Consider the following 16,155-nt stretch of genomic DNA (forward strand, 5'->3'; position numbering starts at 1 on the left):
CGTGTGACATTTCCTGTGAATGGGCCATGTCCCATTCTGAGAAGGGCCTGTCTTCTTCCTCTTTAGACTTCTAGCTCCCCCTCCACTTACACTCCCTTCAACAGTCGACCTCACTGGATATTTCAGTGAAAAAGCAATGATGCAATCCAGCAAGGGTTCCTTTACTACCTGCTTCTGAACCCACATTCTGCCTTCCTCCCACTTACAGTGGAACCTCCCTGCTTCTACGAAAGGCTACCCTCTCTACTTGGTACACTCAAGCCCCTTCCTTCTTGCTTTTCCAAGTACTTTTCTCCTGCAAGGATAGCTTCTCTGCCTGCAGTTCCTCAAGCTTGTCCAATTCTTCAACCTTCTCCAATCTGGCTGCCATTCACACTCTACTGAAATTGCTTTTTTTTTTTTTGTCCCCGGTACGTGGGCCTCTCACTGTTGTGGCCTCTCCCGTTGTGGAGCACAGGCTCCGGACGCGCAGGATCAGTGGCCATGGCTCACAGGTCTAGCCACTCCGCGGCATGTGGGATCTTCCCGGACTGGGGCACGAACCCGTGTCCCCTGCATTGGCAGGCGGACTCTCAACCACTGCGCCACCAGGGAAGCCCGAAATTGCTATCTTTTAAGTGTCCATTTTGTTTCCAAATATAACTGCACATCTCTGTCCTCATCTTAACTTGACCTCTAAAGCAGCATTCGACATAACTTGACCACTCCTTTCTCCCTGAATCATATCTCCTCTTGTAGTATTTGTGACACCACCCTCCCACCTGTTTTCTTGCTCTCTCTCTGACCCCTGCTTGTGAGTTTTCTGTGGCGGTTCTCTTCTACTCAGCCTCTGAATGTGGATGTGTCCTGGGCCTCTGTCCGCAGCCGCCTTCCTTATCTCTAAGTTCATAACCCCTCACGTCCTCTCCCTCGAGCTCAAGACCCACATCCAAATGCTAGCTTGGCATTTCCACTTGGGTGTTTTTTAGGCATCTCAACCTCCACGTGTCTAAAGAGAACTCTTAAATTTACCACCACATACCTCATATCCCTTTGCAGCCTCCTCCATCTCAGTACATGTCATCACCATTCACTGAATGGCTAAAGTTAAAAACTTAGGTTAAATCCTGACTCTCCCTTTCTCTCCTCCCCGCTCCACATCTCATTCATCAGCAAGTCCTGCTAGTTCTACCTTCAAGATCCATCCCACGTTCATGTAATTCATGTAATCCCATCACCATTGCTTTCATCCTAGTCCAAGCCCCCATTATCTCCTGAACTATTGCAGTAGCCTCCCTGCTCCCACTTTTCCCTGTTGTAATGCATTCTCTAAGTGTGGCCCAGGCTGATCTTTAGAAACATAAATACAGTAATTCAGTGTTTTCCCTTTGCACTGGAATAAAATCCTAGCTCCTTACCGTGGCTCAGGGCCCTGCATGACCTGATGCCTGCCCACCTCTCTGGCCTCATTTCATGCCACCCCTATGAGAGGTGCCCTGATGTGTCTTCGCCTTAGGGCCGTTGCAGTTTTCCTCATGTTCCCCAAACAGCTTTTCAGGGTTGGTCACTTTCTCATCATTCAGGTCACAAGTGTCACCTCCCCAGAGAAGGCTTCCCTGAGTACCTTATTTAAAGAGGTTTCCTCCCAGTCTCTCCCTCTGTGTTTACTTGTTTAATGTCTAGCTTACGCTACTGGAACTTATACTCCACGAGGGCAGGGACCAAGTCTAGATCATTCGCATCTGTATTCCCAGTGTTTAGAATAGTTATTAACCTCTAGTAGAAACTAATCAACTATTTATTGAATACCGGAATGAAAAAAGCCTGGAATGTATCCAATTTTTTTAATCATATAGCTTCCATCACTCTCTTATTTAAATGATGACTGCCACCAAGAGCGGTAACTGCCTGATTCCTATTGCTAAGGGCAGTGTCACACTAGACGACTATTTCTAATCGATGAAGAGCTAGGAAAACCGGTTAGTTAATCTCGTTAAAAACCGCATGTGAAGGACAGAAGAACTTAGAAGTAAAGCACAGCATTAGTGAGGGGCATTATTCTTGTTTACTTTCCAGTGCCTAAATTTGTGTGTGTGTAGTTGTTGCATAAAGATGCACAGAAGCTGTCTTGTCAAGATCTTTATCAATCTTGTCTTACAGGAAATACAAGAGAAGGAGAGAAGTTAGATGTGCTTTGGGCCATAATGACTGGTTGTCAAAGTGTGGGACAGGAGTGGTCTGAAAGACAGAGAAGGGACAATTAAGGGGTGTCTCCATGTGAGTTTTCGAGAAGGGCCTTTCTTAAACCTGTCTTTGCTGAGCCTAGGAAGGGGGCTGTGGAGGGGAGAGATGAGCATTCTCTTGGTTCTCTGAGGTCACCTCTGAGACACAGGTTGCTTTATAATCAAAGATCACAGTAGCACATCACTAGGCAGGACTTTAGATAATGACATTTTAAGCAGAGGATGACTACTTTCTCTTTGAGTTTATAAGTTTTCTTAAAATAGAAGGTAATAGTGCTCAAGGAATTATTTTTTATTGTGGTAAAATATACATAACATAAAATGCATCATTTTAAAGTATACAGTACAGGGGCCTTAAGTACATTTGCATCTTTGTGCAACCATCACCACTGTCCATCTCTACAACTTTGTCGCTATCCCAAACCGAACCTCTGTCTTCATTAACCAGTAACTCCTCACTCTAACAGCCCCTGGTAACCACTATGCTGCTTTCTGTGTCTGTGGATGTGACTACTCCAGGTAAAGGAAGAGCACTCCTCTGGTTTCTCCTCCACCGGCAACTACTTCCCTTCAGACACTTCTGCCGCCAAATGTGGGTGGGTGGGAGTGTGTGTGTGTGGAGGGGGAGGTTCCCACCTCAAGCCATTCCGCCACACCAGCTGAGTGTCCCTGCAGTTCAGTTCAGTTCTGACGCCATCTACTTGGAGTTAGCGTCAGATCCCACAGGCTAGGGTTCAGTCCCACAGGACTGCCCCCGCCACCCCCTTCAGACACCAATCACAAGTTCAGGCTGCTTCTGTGCTTCTGATCAACAGACTATAAATCAGAGGGTCCTATGACCTCCTCCTTCAGTTAGATTAATTTGCTAGGGCAGATCACAGAACTCAAGAAAACATTTTACTTACCAGATCACTAGTTTATTATAAAAAGATATAACTCAGGAATGGCCAGGTGGAAGAGATGCACAGGGCAAGGTATGGAAGGATGGGAGGGACACACAGCTTCCATGCCCTCTCTGAGCTGACCACCCTCCCAGCACCTGCACATGTTCACTAACCCAGAAGCTCTCCAAACCCCTTCCCTTTGAATTTTTATGGCGGCCTCATTAAGAAGGCATGATTTATTAACCCACTGACTATAGGCAGTTGATTCAACCTCCAGTCAGTCTCCTCTACCCAGAGGCCTAGAGGGTAGGGCTGAAATCCCAGCCCTCTGTTCACATGGTTGGTTCCCCTGACAACCAGCCCCCATCTAAGGGGCTTTCCAAAAGTCCCCTCATTAACATAAGCTCAGTGTGGTTGCAAGGGGCTTGTTATAAATAACAAAAGACACCCATTTTACCTTTATTGCTCTGAAGCTTTTCCAGGACCTGGGAAAAAATCTAAATATTATTAAAAAAGATATCCCTGTGGTTCTTACATAGGAAATTACGAGGATTTCAGGAGCTGTGTTCCAGGAACAATGGATAAAAACCAAATATATGTTGCTTATTGTAAATTACAATATCACACTATAATCATACAATCATACAATATTTTCCCTTTTTGTCTGCTTATTTCACTTAGCGTAAGGTCAGGTTTCATTCATGTTGTAGCTTTCCAGAATTTCATTCCTTTTTAAGGCTGTATAATATTCCATTAGATGTATATACCACATTTTGTTTATCCATTCATCAGTGAATGGACATTTGGGTTCCTTATACCTTTTGGCTATTGTGACTAATGCTGCTATGAACCTTAGTGTATAAAATCTGTGAATCCCTGCTTTCAGTTCTTTTGTGTATATACTCTGAAGTGGAATCACTGGATCATAAGGTAATTGTATGTTCAATTTTTCAAGGAAAGTACTCGAGATTTTAAGCCCATTAATTTATTGGAGAAAAGGACCGTTCATTTTTTGCCTCATATATGTCGTGTAAAACGTTAGGTGTCAGAGAAATGGAAATTAATGGGATACGGCTCCTCCTGTCTAGAAACACAGGGACTTAGGATGAAAGACGTGACCAACAGATGTGTAAGTAATTAGCTGTTACATACTGTGCTCAGTGCTGGAACAAGATGTGTATAGACTATTGTGGGAGCACTTTATAATAATGATTTCTGGGGTTCCTGAAGACAAAAGCTCCTTGGGTGTTGTCCTGGATGGATGTTCTACTGAATTCCGGTTAATAGTGGTAATGCAGTGGAGAAGTTCCAATATTCAAGTTTTTGTTGTACATTTGGTTTTTTTAATAGCTAACTCCATCCATGCATCTTTTCTGTGACCTAAATGTCTGCCTTTTGTTTTTTTCTTTCTCTAGTGGTTTTTAATTGCCAACAGATCATACAAAGTGAGTGCAGCAAGCTCTTTTTTCTTCAGTGGTGTGTTTGTGGGAGTTATCTCATTTGGTCAGCTCTCAGATCGGTTCGGAAGGAAAAAAGTCTATCTCACAGGTAATCTCTTAGTGTTCATGGACTGAATAAGAGGAGTTATTTCCCTAAGGTTCCCAGGGAAATAATAAGGGGACCATTTCCTTAAGGTTCTCAGGGAATTGCCATGTGGACCCAGAACTGATTTTTATTTCACTGGCAAGAGGCTGAGTTGATTCTGGCCAAGCATTTTAAAGTGACCAGCATACCCGAGGAAGGCCAGATATTTGCACTGTAAGCTTTTCATGGTGGTGAATTCTACAATCCCTGGATTCTAATTCATGCCATGTTTCTAAGGAGAACAAAGATTGAGGCAGTCTACTAGATCCATTTCCTTATGTCTTGTGTGCTGATTCATTTCAGATGAGCTCTATAGGTCTCAGCATAGTCCTCTTGACAAGCTGAGTATGAGCTAAGATTTTTCATTTTCCAGCATTATTGTTAATAATTGAAAACTGCGCATGACAGAAATCAACTTGTAACAAAGAAAACCTCAGTTTTTCTTGTTAGTCTTTAAGAGAAACTATTTTTAAAAAATAACATAGCTCAGAAAATTTAAATTCACAAAGATTTATCTTTACAAACTAATGAATATAATACATGACGTTCATCAAATGCTGTTTGCCTCTGCATTATTGAATAGTGTTCTTCTCTTTCTAGGTTTTGCTCTTGACATCTTATTTGCTATCGCAAATGGGTTTTCCCCCTCGTATGAGTTCTTTGCAATAACTCGCTTCCTGGTGGGCGTCATGAATGGAGGGATGTCGCTGGTGGCCTTTGTCCTGCTGAACGAATGTGTGGGCACCGCCTACTGGGCACTCGCAGGTACTGCTTCAATCCATGCACACATGGAGATGGGGAGCTGCTCCAGACAACTTGATAGGAACCAGTTCAACCATCGAGTCTAAAAATGCACTCAGACTTGAGGTGTTCTATCCAGCTATTAGATTTGCTTTCCTGAGTTTGTTCTATATAACCTTGAACGAGTCATTAGTCATTTTATTTGTATTCCTCTCTAGATAGTCTCCCATGGGGCCTGCCTCACAGATGGTGACCTTGCCCCTATCCTCACAGATTGCCTAAGGGCGTTCGTTAACTGCTTTTTACCAGTAAGGTGAAAAATAGTGCAGAGGAAATACTAGAAACTCCTTTCTCAGTGTCTTCGTATTGTATTGTATTAAATCCTTGTCTCATAGGCCTTTCTGATTTTTACTGGTCTCTTCAAGTTAGTAGTACTCTTGTATTTCTTTAATGATGTTTAAGTTCCAAAATAGAAGCCATATTCTGTATTATTTTTAACTATCCCATCATCTTCTTAAGAACTACACTATAGTAAAATAAATGATTTTAAAGGCTTCCTTGACTTAAAATAACGTCTTAGGAGAACAACTGCACTAAGACTCTACTTTGTGGACTGTAGGTTTGCAGTGAAACCTTTGTTTCGCTCTCCATTCATTTGACAATTACTGAGTGCTATTGATGTTCTTGTACTAATATGGGAACAAGTTGACTATGGGACTGTAGAAACTTGCCTGCATGAGGATGTGGATGAGAGCGTGCCAGCTACCATTTGCTGAGCATCTGTTATGTGCCAGGTACCATGCTAGGCATCTGACTCATATCTGTAATATTCCAAGAGCCTACAAGCTAAGAATTTCTACCTTCATTTTACAGATGAGGACACTTCACCTCTGAAAGGAGGGGTGATATGCCCATTTTCACACAGCTAATGACTGACAGGGCTAGGATGACGCCAGGCTCCTGTTGTCCCACTGTTCCCTGAGTACTCCCCTCTTAGATCTTCAGTGGGTTACCTTATACAAATACTGGTCTGCTTAGCCTATTTTTTTCTCACTTGGTGTTTTTGAAGTTGGTGAGGGCTAATGTATTGAGCTGGAAGACAAAGGTAAATAAAATAAATTTTGCTCTATTTGTATGTCGACCAAACTGCTGTCCAAGCTGAAGGACACAGAGGGTTGGACAAATTAGAATTAAGTTGGGAAGCAAGAGACACCTGCTCCATCCTAGCAGGACAGGCTTCCTGCCTATCTCTTACACGTGGTGCTTTTTTTTTTTTTTTTTTTTTTATTTATTTATTTTGGCTATGTTGGGTCTTCATTTCTGTGCGAGGGCTTTCTCTAGTTGCAGAGAGCAGGAGCCACTCTTCATTGAGGTGCGTGGGCCTCTCACTATCGCGGCCTCTCTTGTTGCGGAGCACAGGCTCCAGACGCGCAAGCTCAGTAGCTGTGGCTCACGGGCCCAGTTGCTCCGCGGCATGTGGGATCTTCCCAGACCAGGGCTCGAACCTGTGTCCCCTGCATTGGCAGGCAGATTCTCAACCACTGCGCCACCAGGGAAGCCCACGTGGTGCTTTTTTATGACTCACTTTATCTATAGCAGCTTTCAAAGCCTTTAGAGATGAGCTTCTTTTTTCCCTAGCCCAGCTCCTAAGTCAGGATCAGTGAGAAAATGTCCTCTGAGTCTTCAGTTTGCATTGAGACTTTTAAGGTCACTTTTTCAAGTAGTGGGTTCAGACTTGCTGGGACTTCCTGAGAAATGAGTGATGATGGTGATCACGACCACTCACATTGTGCAGGGAAGACACAAAGGCACCCTCTCCTGGGGTTTTGGTTTTCCTGAGTCTAAAATCTTGCTCAGGGACTTCCCTGGTGGTGCAGTGGTTAAGAATCTGCCTGCCAATGCAGGGGACACGGGTTCAATCCCTGGTCCGGGAAGATCCCACATGCCACAGAGCAACTAAGCCTGTGCGCCACAACTACTGAGCCTGTTTTCTAGGGCCTGCGAACCACAACTACTGAAGCCCACATGCCTAGAGCCTGTGCTTTCCAACAAGAGAAGCCACTGCAATGAGAAGCCCGCTCAACCCAACGAAGAGCAGCCCCGCTTGCTGCAAGTAGAGAAAGCCCGCAGGCAGCAACAAAGGTGCAGTGCAGCCAAAAATAAATAAATAAATTTATTTTAAAAAATAATAATTAAAAAATTAAAAAAATAAAATCTTGCTCATGTAGAGCATCATGAGTACATATTTTTCATGTACCCAGCACATTCCTCTATTAAAATATTCACATTTGACTCTAGTTGTTCCATGAAGAAGATGCTCTCTTACAAAACACATATCCTGCCCCCACCCTACCCAGTTCTCTAGGACTATTCCTCTCCTGTTGCATATTTTGGGCAAAAAGAAAGACCTCCTGGTCTCTTGCTTCCTTGCCATTCGGCCTAAAGCCAGTGAAAAGATTGCTCTTAAAGCTCATTTACCTTCCATTGTTGTCCTTGAAGCTGAGTTAAGATGGGGCTATTAAAATTTCTATAGCAAAGGGAAAAGGGAGAATGGAAAAAAACCTGTAACAGTGGTATCAGATGTTTGCCAAATTCAATGTGAAATTCAGAAGGAGCTTGAGAGAGTTCCCTGAAGGCCAGTGCACTTGACCTGCACCAGGACAGAAGTAAGATTCTGATGCCCCGGAACTCTTTTGTGAGGAGCTTCCTTCATCCCTCTCCCATGAGCCAAGTCTTCCCCAGAATTTTGTCCTTGGCCTTTCTTTCTAAGCTGTTTTCTCTCCAGCACAATTTTATACACTCCTGTGGCTTCAGATATGCTCATGAACTGCAAGAAACTGAGAAAAAAACCTAAAAGGTTAGCAACAGGGGATTAGTTGGAAATAGCCTAATTGTTTAGCGGTTAAAAAAGATTTTTGAAAAATTGTGCTTGATTACAAAATATTTGCAGTATGTATAAAATACTATGTAAAGTACATATAAAAAATATAAGTACAAACTGAAAACATCCATTTTTGACCAATTTGCGGTGTATTGCTTAACAAGAATGAGGATAATTGATTGAAAATTATTGAGAGTAGAAAAAATAAAATACTAAAGCTATGAAAAATGTCATATTAATATATTTATTATTTATTTTTCTTATATAAATATCTTATAACAAAAGGAATTGATGCTCATTGTAAAAAAAATCAAGAGCATATAGAAATGAAATATAAATAATACATATAGTCCTACCCATGTGAACACCACCACTGTAAACATATTACTGTGTATCCTAGAGCTTCTCCTTTGCATATCTGTTCTACAACATTTATTAAATAGACCCTGCCATGTACCAGACACTGCCTTTATAGACACTTGTGATAAAAGGGTGAACATGGTAGGCCAGGGTGGGGGAAGATACTTGCTCTTATGGAGCTTATGTTTTAATCAGGAGAGACATAACCAATATGAGGTAATTTCAGAAAATTTTAAGTGCAGTGAAGAAATTAAACAGGGTAATAGACTAGGCAGTAAGTGCAGGGGACAGATAGTTAGAGAAAACGGAGATGTAGGTATTTGATCAAAGATGTGTGAATGATGAGGGAGACCTAGGCATGTGAGATTCTGAGAGAACATTCCAGTCAGATGGAATGGCAAGGACCAAGGCCCTGAGGTAGGAATGAGCTTCTCTGAGGACCTGAAAAGATGCAGTGTGGAGAGGCAGGGGGAGGTTGGGATAAGATCAGGTTGGAGGGGCAGAATGATATAGGGCCCATGATAGGCCAAGTGAGGAATTTTGGGTTTTTTTTTCACTCACAGTGCAGTGAGTGAATTAAAGAGAGGAACAATGGGATCTTGTATACAGAAAGATTACTCTGGTAGGCGTGTGAAGAATGGATTATAGAGGAGCAAGAGTAAAAATTAAGGGGTCATTCAGGAGGCTGGTGTGGTTGGCCCCATGCAACCCAGAGGCAGCTTAGACCAGGTGGGAGTAGTGGAGGAGGAGGAAAGAGGGTGCGTTTGAGCTGGATTTGGTGGGAATGTGACCTGTTAAAGAACCAGCAGAAAAGGCAAGACCAAGAGGAATCAAGGGGACTTCATGGCTTGTGCTTGAAAACTGGAGGGATCACTGGAGACATTTACAAAAACGAAGTCATCACTATACACTATTTTCTAACCTGCTGAAATTTGGCTTTTACTAGTGCGAACTGAGTGGGAATAGCAGACATGAAATTAATTTAAAATAAGCAGAAAAGAAATCTGAAAAATAGGCATAAATACCCAAATGCCCATAAACAGTTACACAGCCACCTATGGTTCTCCAGAATTACAATGTGCAAAAGTGGTGATTTGAAGTATTCTTTTTTTTCTAATTAAATTTTTTAACCAAATGACCTAGAGCCTTACCACACCTGTATCCTCACCTTATCCCTGTTGTCATTTCGGGGCATACACTTGCAGCTTCTTGCTGGATATTAGATATAAATATCTATTGGCACCTCAAATTAAACATATTGCTTTCTTTTACCTAAAATCTCCATCCTCTTCTGAGACCTCTCTCTATAGTAATGTCATGATTTTATTTAAAGCCATTAAACTAGAACCTTTTAATCATTTCCTCCTATCCATTATATCCAGTTGATACCAAGTCTTTCTGAGACAGAGTTTCAACCGTGATGAGCTTAGGTATAAAGGGAAATCATTTGGTTAACACAACCAAACCACAGAAGAGCCAGGCCCTTGCGATACCTGGAACCCAGAAGTCAGATGCATCTCATTTCTGTTTCCCATCATCTCTGAGAAGCTTACTCTGCTCAGTCAGGGATGGGGCCCAGCAGCTCTCAGGTTTCACCACCACATCCAGTATTTAAAATCCTTGGTAGGAGCTCTGATGGTCCCAGCAAGAGGCCCATGACTGGCAGCCCTGACTTGAACCACAGGGGTAAAGTATGGGGAGATCATCTCTTTGAAAAAGGGAAAGCGTTCTTGGAATTAGAAAGGAGTGCTAGGTGGACAGTATTTTATAATTATTGATAGAGGAGGCTAGGTAGAGGAGGCTTCTAGATGGCTTTTTGGGGGAGGTTAATAGACATAAGGGGCTATACCCATTTTAACAGTAGGATGATATAACGTCCTCACATTTGTACTGCATGCATTGTTTCATTTGAAACCAATAACTACCCTTTGGAGTAGATATTATTATTTCTCTTTCCTTGATAAGGAAACTGAGGCTCAGAGACATTAGGTGATTTGCCTAAAGTCACACAGCAGCATGTGGCAGAACTGGGGTCTGAACTTGGTCCCTCTGAAGTGGTCCCATCCTGTGGTCTCTCGTCTTTTTGCCTTCATTGTTGTCAGTGGACACTGAGTACTCAGGACTGTTCTGAGCAATGACAGAAAGCCTTGTTCTTGGAAACCAGGTGCTATTCAGTGCACTGTAATGAACCTGTAATAGCTATTGATTATCTTAAGTTTCCAGGGAAATCACAGGGATTGGAAGTCCGCATTCCCTTACTTAGCGGACCACATGCTCTGATTGGTTTTCTGAGCACACTGAACTTGCTGTCACAGCAGCTTTCCCTTCTGCGTCCCCCTTTTCCTCACTAGGGCAGACAGCATACAAGGCATTGTTTTTGTTATAGGTTAATAATCTATGGACAAGAATAAAAGAAACATTTGTCTTATAGGATTGTTGTACAAAATTCTTGTAACAAGTCCTATTGCTGTGGGATGCCCACAGGAGCCTGCCTTTCCCCAGAAGGGTGGTGATGGGGAGGGGAATGGTACAGAGTACAGGCTCTCCAGTCAGACAGACCAGGGGACAACGCCTCCTGTCTGGGCCACACACAGCCCTGTGTCTTTAGGCAATGGCACCGAACTTGTCTGAGCTATATGGCTGTATATAGCTAATAATGTTACCTGCATTATAGGACAAGGTATGGATAAGGCTTAATACTCGATAAATAGTAGCTATGATATAAGTAAATAGCGATAGATTTAACTACTACTAATAGTAGCAGGTACAGAAAGTATGTCAGAGGTATAGAATTTGCAAGTATATTGGGCAAGGCAGTGGGTTTGTACCCATTCAGCATTTATTTCAAAAACCATAGGATCCTTAACAACCCCATAGTTGATGTTTTTTCTATCAGTGTGCTGACAAAAATTCATGCTTCATAGAACTTATATTCTACTTGGGATAGACAGACAAGAAACAAATATAACTGATGGTGATATATATGATGGTGATAAATTAAGTGGAGAAGGACAATAGGGAGAACTGGGGAGTAGGTTGTGATTTAAGATAAGGATTTCAGGGACAGCCCCTGTGATAAAGATGCAGTCCCAGCATTGTCATAGTCTCATGACCTAAAAACCTTCCCACCATGTAGCAAACAATATTTCCAAGCCTCAGCCACAAGTTCAGGTGGATGTCAGTGCAACATCAATGCAGAAAGCACTTGGGCAGGCCCTTAAAATTCATCTTGACCACATGTGGTTTGTATTTTTCATCTGTCCTTCCTTCTTTTCCACTAATTTTCTGGCCTCTCTTCTAGTTATATCACCTGATCATCCATATTTGTGTAGGTTTTTCTTTCTGCTGATATCTCACAAGGAAGGGATTGACTCCGTGACCTGGGTTGGAAATGGGGCTGCAGATGGTCCTTTCCCCAGTAACAGGTCTCTTTTCCTGAATTAGGGTCGATCGGTGGCCTCTTCTTCGCAGTCGGCATCGCCCAATATGCCCTGTTGGGATACTTCATCCGCTCCTGGAGAACCCTAGCCATTCTGGTTAACCTGCAGGGAACAGTGGTCTTTCTCTTATCTTTGTAAGTAGTTTTTCCTCTTAGACTTTTAATTTAATAAGCAGAAGGAATGTCTTAAGAGGATGCGGGTCAATGAGCAGCGTTATTCCCTTTCAGGAGTTTGCCTGAACTGACTTTGGTGAAGAACTAAATTCCGCAAGCGCTCCAATGCTTGGCAGCTCCTGGGAAGAGAGATGCTTAATTAATTCAGAATGCAGGTACCCCTTGTTTAAAGTAACCTCTCAGTAGAGTGCATTTTAACCTTCATATTGCCAATGGAGGGTACCAATTTCTTTTTTAACCTAATGCTTCAAGCTTAAAGATCTTCAGGCTTGGTCAGATCACGTGCTAGGGGTGCGACTGAGGTATGATATTATAGAGCAATCTGTGCATATTGAATATATAGTGACACCTCTTCATCCCACGGATGAGTATAATTACAGGGCCTCTACATGTGGACATGGGAAGATACTCAGATATGGGAGAAATCCTTAGAGTGCATGGACTCAAAGCAGTAAAAGGGTGATGCCCTGCTCAGGGCAGCGTTCTACAAAAAAACTCATCCAGGGTATCACACCATGGTCCTCAAAGGCTGTAAGATGAGCCACCAACTTAGGCCTATTTCACCAGAAGTTTTATTGTGCTTCTGAAAGGTTTTCTCCCCTCAGGTATCAGACCTCTAATTTTAATCATTAAAATCTTTGAGATAAATACAGTTTTCAGCCAATAGTACCAGCTTTCTTCTGTGAAGTGAGAGATACCCGTAATAGAATTTTCACTCAGATAGCGATTTGGTATAGTAATTCTTTATTCAAGTTCTACTAACTGAGATTTGGTGGGAATTGACCTGAAATCTGTTTTCATTCTCTCTTTGAAAGTAAGAGGATTGTTAAGTACAAAAATGAATATAGTAGAAATAGTTAACATATATTTAGAAAGGCAAAATTTATGAAATGCATTTAGTTATGTGAAATAGTGTGACATAATTTTATTAGAAAGGAAAACTAACCATATTTTATTAGTTTGTGTATTGTAAATTTTTGGAATAAATGGGTTCCTAGTATAATTCCTTGAATTAATAAGCATTCATGTAAATGTCAGTAGATCAACGAATTTTCTTTTTAAATATTTAATAAGCCACATACTTCTTAATCAGGCTGGCTTTCATCTCTCCTTCAATAGCAGAGTGACTTCACTGGATGATCCAAGCCATTCTGCTTTTCATTTTCAGAATGTGTAGTCTGTTTGTTACTGCTTAGTGCTAGGTGGGGACATTGACTCACTGGGAAATTAATTCAGGTCATGAAAAATAGAAAGCAGAGAAAAGAGCATGTAAAATCACAATATATGTGTGTTCCATCAGGCCTAGAAAGTAAGGCTTGCTGCAGTCGGCCTCCAGTTTCCCTCCCATCCCATCTCACACACACTGCTCCAGGCACACTAAGCTGCTCTCTGTTCCAGTTTACAGCTTAGGCTTGGCTGCCTCCGTGTCTCCTACTCAGTGCTATTGCTGGCTCCTTCAACGCCCTTCTCCCCATCCCCCTTCTTTATTAGTTAATAGCGTTCCCAGTTTGCTCAAATGCCACTCCCTCCACACTTTTCCAGGTCAGACCTCCAGTCATTCTCTTTCTTTTCTTAATTCTGCAGCACTAAACTGGCACCCTTCAAGTGGCCCCTTATTTCTGCCTCACCCAGAGCCTGTCCTCTTTATAAAGCAGGAGCTCTCTGATAGCACAGGCTCTTTGCTCAGCTGCATTTCCCCCAGCTCCAGAGCTCTGGGCCTTCCTCCACACGGTAGACACTTCGTATCCATTGGGCAGATGCTGGCACAAAAAACCTTTGGAATTAGCCTGCGTTAGCCATCAGCAACATCAGAAAAAGTCATGTTATTTTAGAGACATACCTTGTTTGTTTTACTAGAGACATTATTACTTAGCTTAAAAATTCCTTATTTTCACAGTACTTGAATTTGGATAGTTTTACTTTAGAAACCAGTGCCCCCTTAATTTACAAAGGTTTTCCACCTTTAAAGAAATTCACAGGACATTTTTGAGCAGAGGCCTCATTGTTAAATTAGCACTGTAGCTTCTAAAGGTGAGCACAGCACTGTGCAGGCAGCATGTTCAAGGGCCTGCTTTTTCTTTTAAAAACATGTCTTACTGTTTTGCACGTGCAATCAGCGTGTGTTAGAACTCATGTTCCCAAATCTGTCCACTGGCAACTAGGTGAGGCTTTGTTACTGAGAAGCTTATAGGCTTCTCAAAATGTGGAGAAATATCAGGTCCTAAGTTTACATAATCCAGATAAACCCTTTCCCAAGTAGAAATTGTTTTATTAACTCAAGAGTCAAATTTCCAAAGCCTGAACATCTCTCAAATATCATCATTAAACATGATTTATATAGTTTTAAAAGTAATTTTTATTGCTATAAACAATTCTGAAAACACAGAGAAGCTTAATAGGAAGGGGAAAAATGACTTAAATTATCCAAAGATAATAATGACTTCCTATATTTTGACTCTTTCCTTGTTGGTCCTTTTTCACTCCTCTTAGGGCTCCTCAGCTTTCAGTTTTACTGTCATAGACTTTCTAGCATTTCATTTATATTTCTATCCCAAGTATACTCTTTATATTCACCCCACTAGTCTTATATTCTTTTCATTTGTATTTAGACTTGATCAGGTAGTTTTACATAGGTACCTCATGTATGGGCTGGTGGACAGGGCCAGTGGATCCAGTGATGATCGGCAGACATAACTTCCAAGAAAACAATATTTTACTTGATTATTTACTTGTGTATTAGTAACAATCATCAGATAGCAGTGAAAAAGTAAATAAAAGAATTTTTTAGGATGTTGTAGAGGCCTTTGTTCTTGCTTTTGTTGACAACCAAATGTTGTACATGAATAATCTCTCCCCAGTAGCAGAACTCCTGGGAAAATGCCTGCTTTTTTGTTTCCGTGTCTTTGCTCTCAGCACCTATTACATTGCTCTGTACAAAATGAAAGTGTTCAGTAAATGGTTATTGATGACCTGGCTGTCCATGAAGTTCCAGATCCTGTGGTGTTTGTTGCCAATTCACCTATCCTTACTGAAAGGCATGGGGAGTTCTGAAAGGCACCTTAAATAGCCTTTTTTAGTATTATTCATGCAAGTTTCATTTTAGGAAAATAATATCAGATTAGATCAAAAGGTACTTGATGTTGTGTTTTGTAAACAAGGCTTCCATGTTCCTGCCACCCTTTGGTTTTTGAAAAGTCCTCTAAAAGCATGCAGAACTGTGAAGAGGAGAAAAGATACGTAATATCTAAGTCTTGAAAGTGTTGAAAGATATCTGTGGCAATAGAAATGTTCAATACTTTGTAGCTATAGTAAGAAGTAACTGTTGTTTTGGAACTGGAGAAGTTAACCAGAAAATAAACTTTTATTCTTGAAGGTCTTGGGGGATCATGAAATATCCTCAGGACATATTAAGTGAATGTGTTAGCTGATTGGAGTATTTTAAAGCTTTAAAGCTCAAAAGTAGCTAAGATGTGATAAACCCTTTTTCATTTTTATGTGTAGTCTTAAAATAATCTCTACCTTTTAAATAACATATCACTGTGTTGAAAACACTTAAAAATTCTTTTCTGATGAATAATAGAGATTTTAATCTTCTTTGTGAGGCTTTTTCAGAACTTTAAAAACCCACTCTACAGTATTATTCTAGCAACACTTGGCTATGATTTAGAGCCATATCTCGAACATGTGCTTTCTGAAGAATTACTCAGTACTGTAAACTTAACTTGCCATTCATATATTAACATTTACTTAAAAGTAAACGCATACTGTTTACTTTTTTACTGCAATTTTGGGAGTGTGTTTTTGGTTTCCATTGGTAAAGGAGGCCATCATTTAATGATGGCAGCTGTTGACAGCAGCCCTCTCTGTCTT

General features: G+C 41.4%; 1 protein-coding gene across 1 annotated transcript in view; it reads left to right on the plus strand.

The window, feature by feature from the left end:
* The window catches only part of SLC22A15 (solute carrier family 22 member 15), a gene marked incomplete at its 5' end in the record, with an annotated part of 79,454 nt that overhangs the window by 33,712 nt on the left and 29,587 nt on the right, over positions 1-16,155 (plus strand). The window contains 3 exons of the mRNA XM_079698583.1: positions 4,522-4,654; positions 5,291-5,455; positions 12,117-12,246. Coding sequence (XP_079554709.1) covers positions 4,522-4,654; positions 5,291-5,455; positions 12,117-12,246 — 428 coding nt within the window. The remainder of the gene's footprint in view (positions 1-4,521; positions 4,655-5,290; positions 5,456-12,116; positions 12,247-16,155) is intronic.

This window comes from Hyperoodon ampullatus (assembly GCF_949752795.1).
Source record: "Hyperoodon ampullatus genome assembly, chromosome: 2".
NCBI lineage: Eukaryota > Metazoa > Chordata > Mammalia > Artiodactyla > Ziphiidae > Hyperoodon > Hyperoodon ampullatus.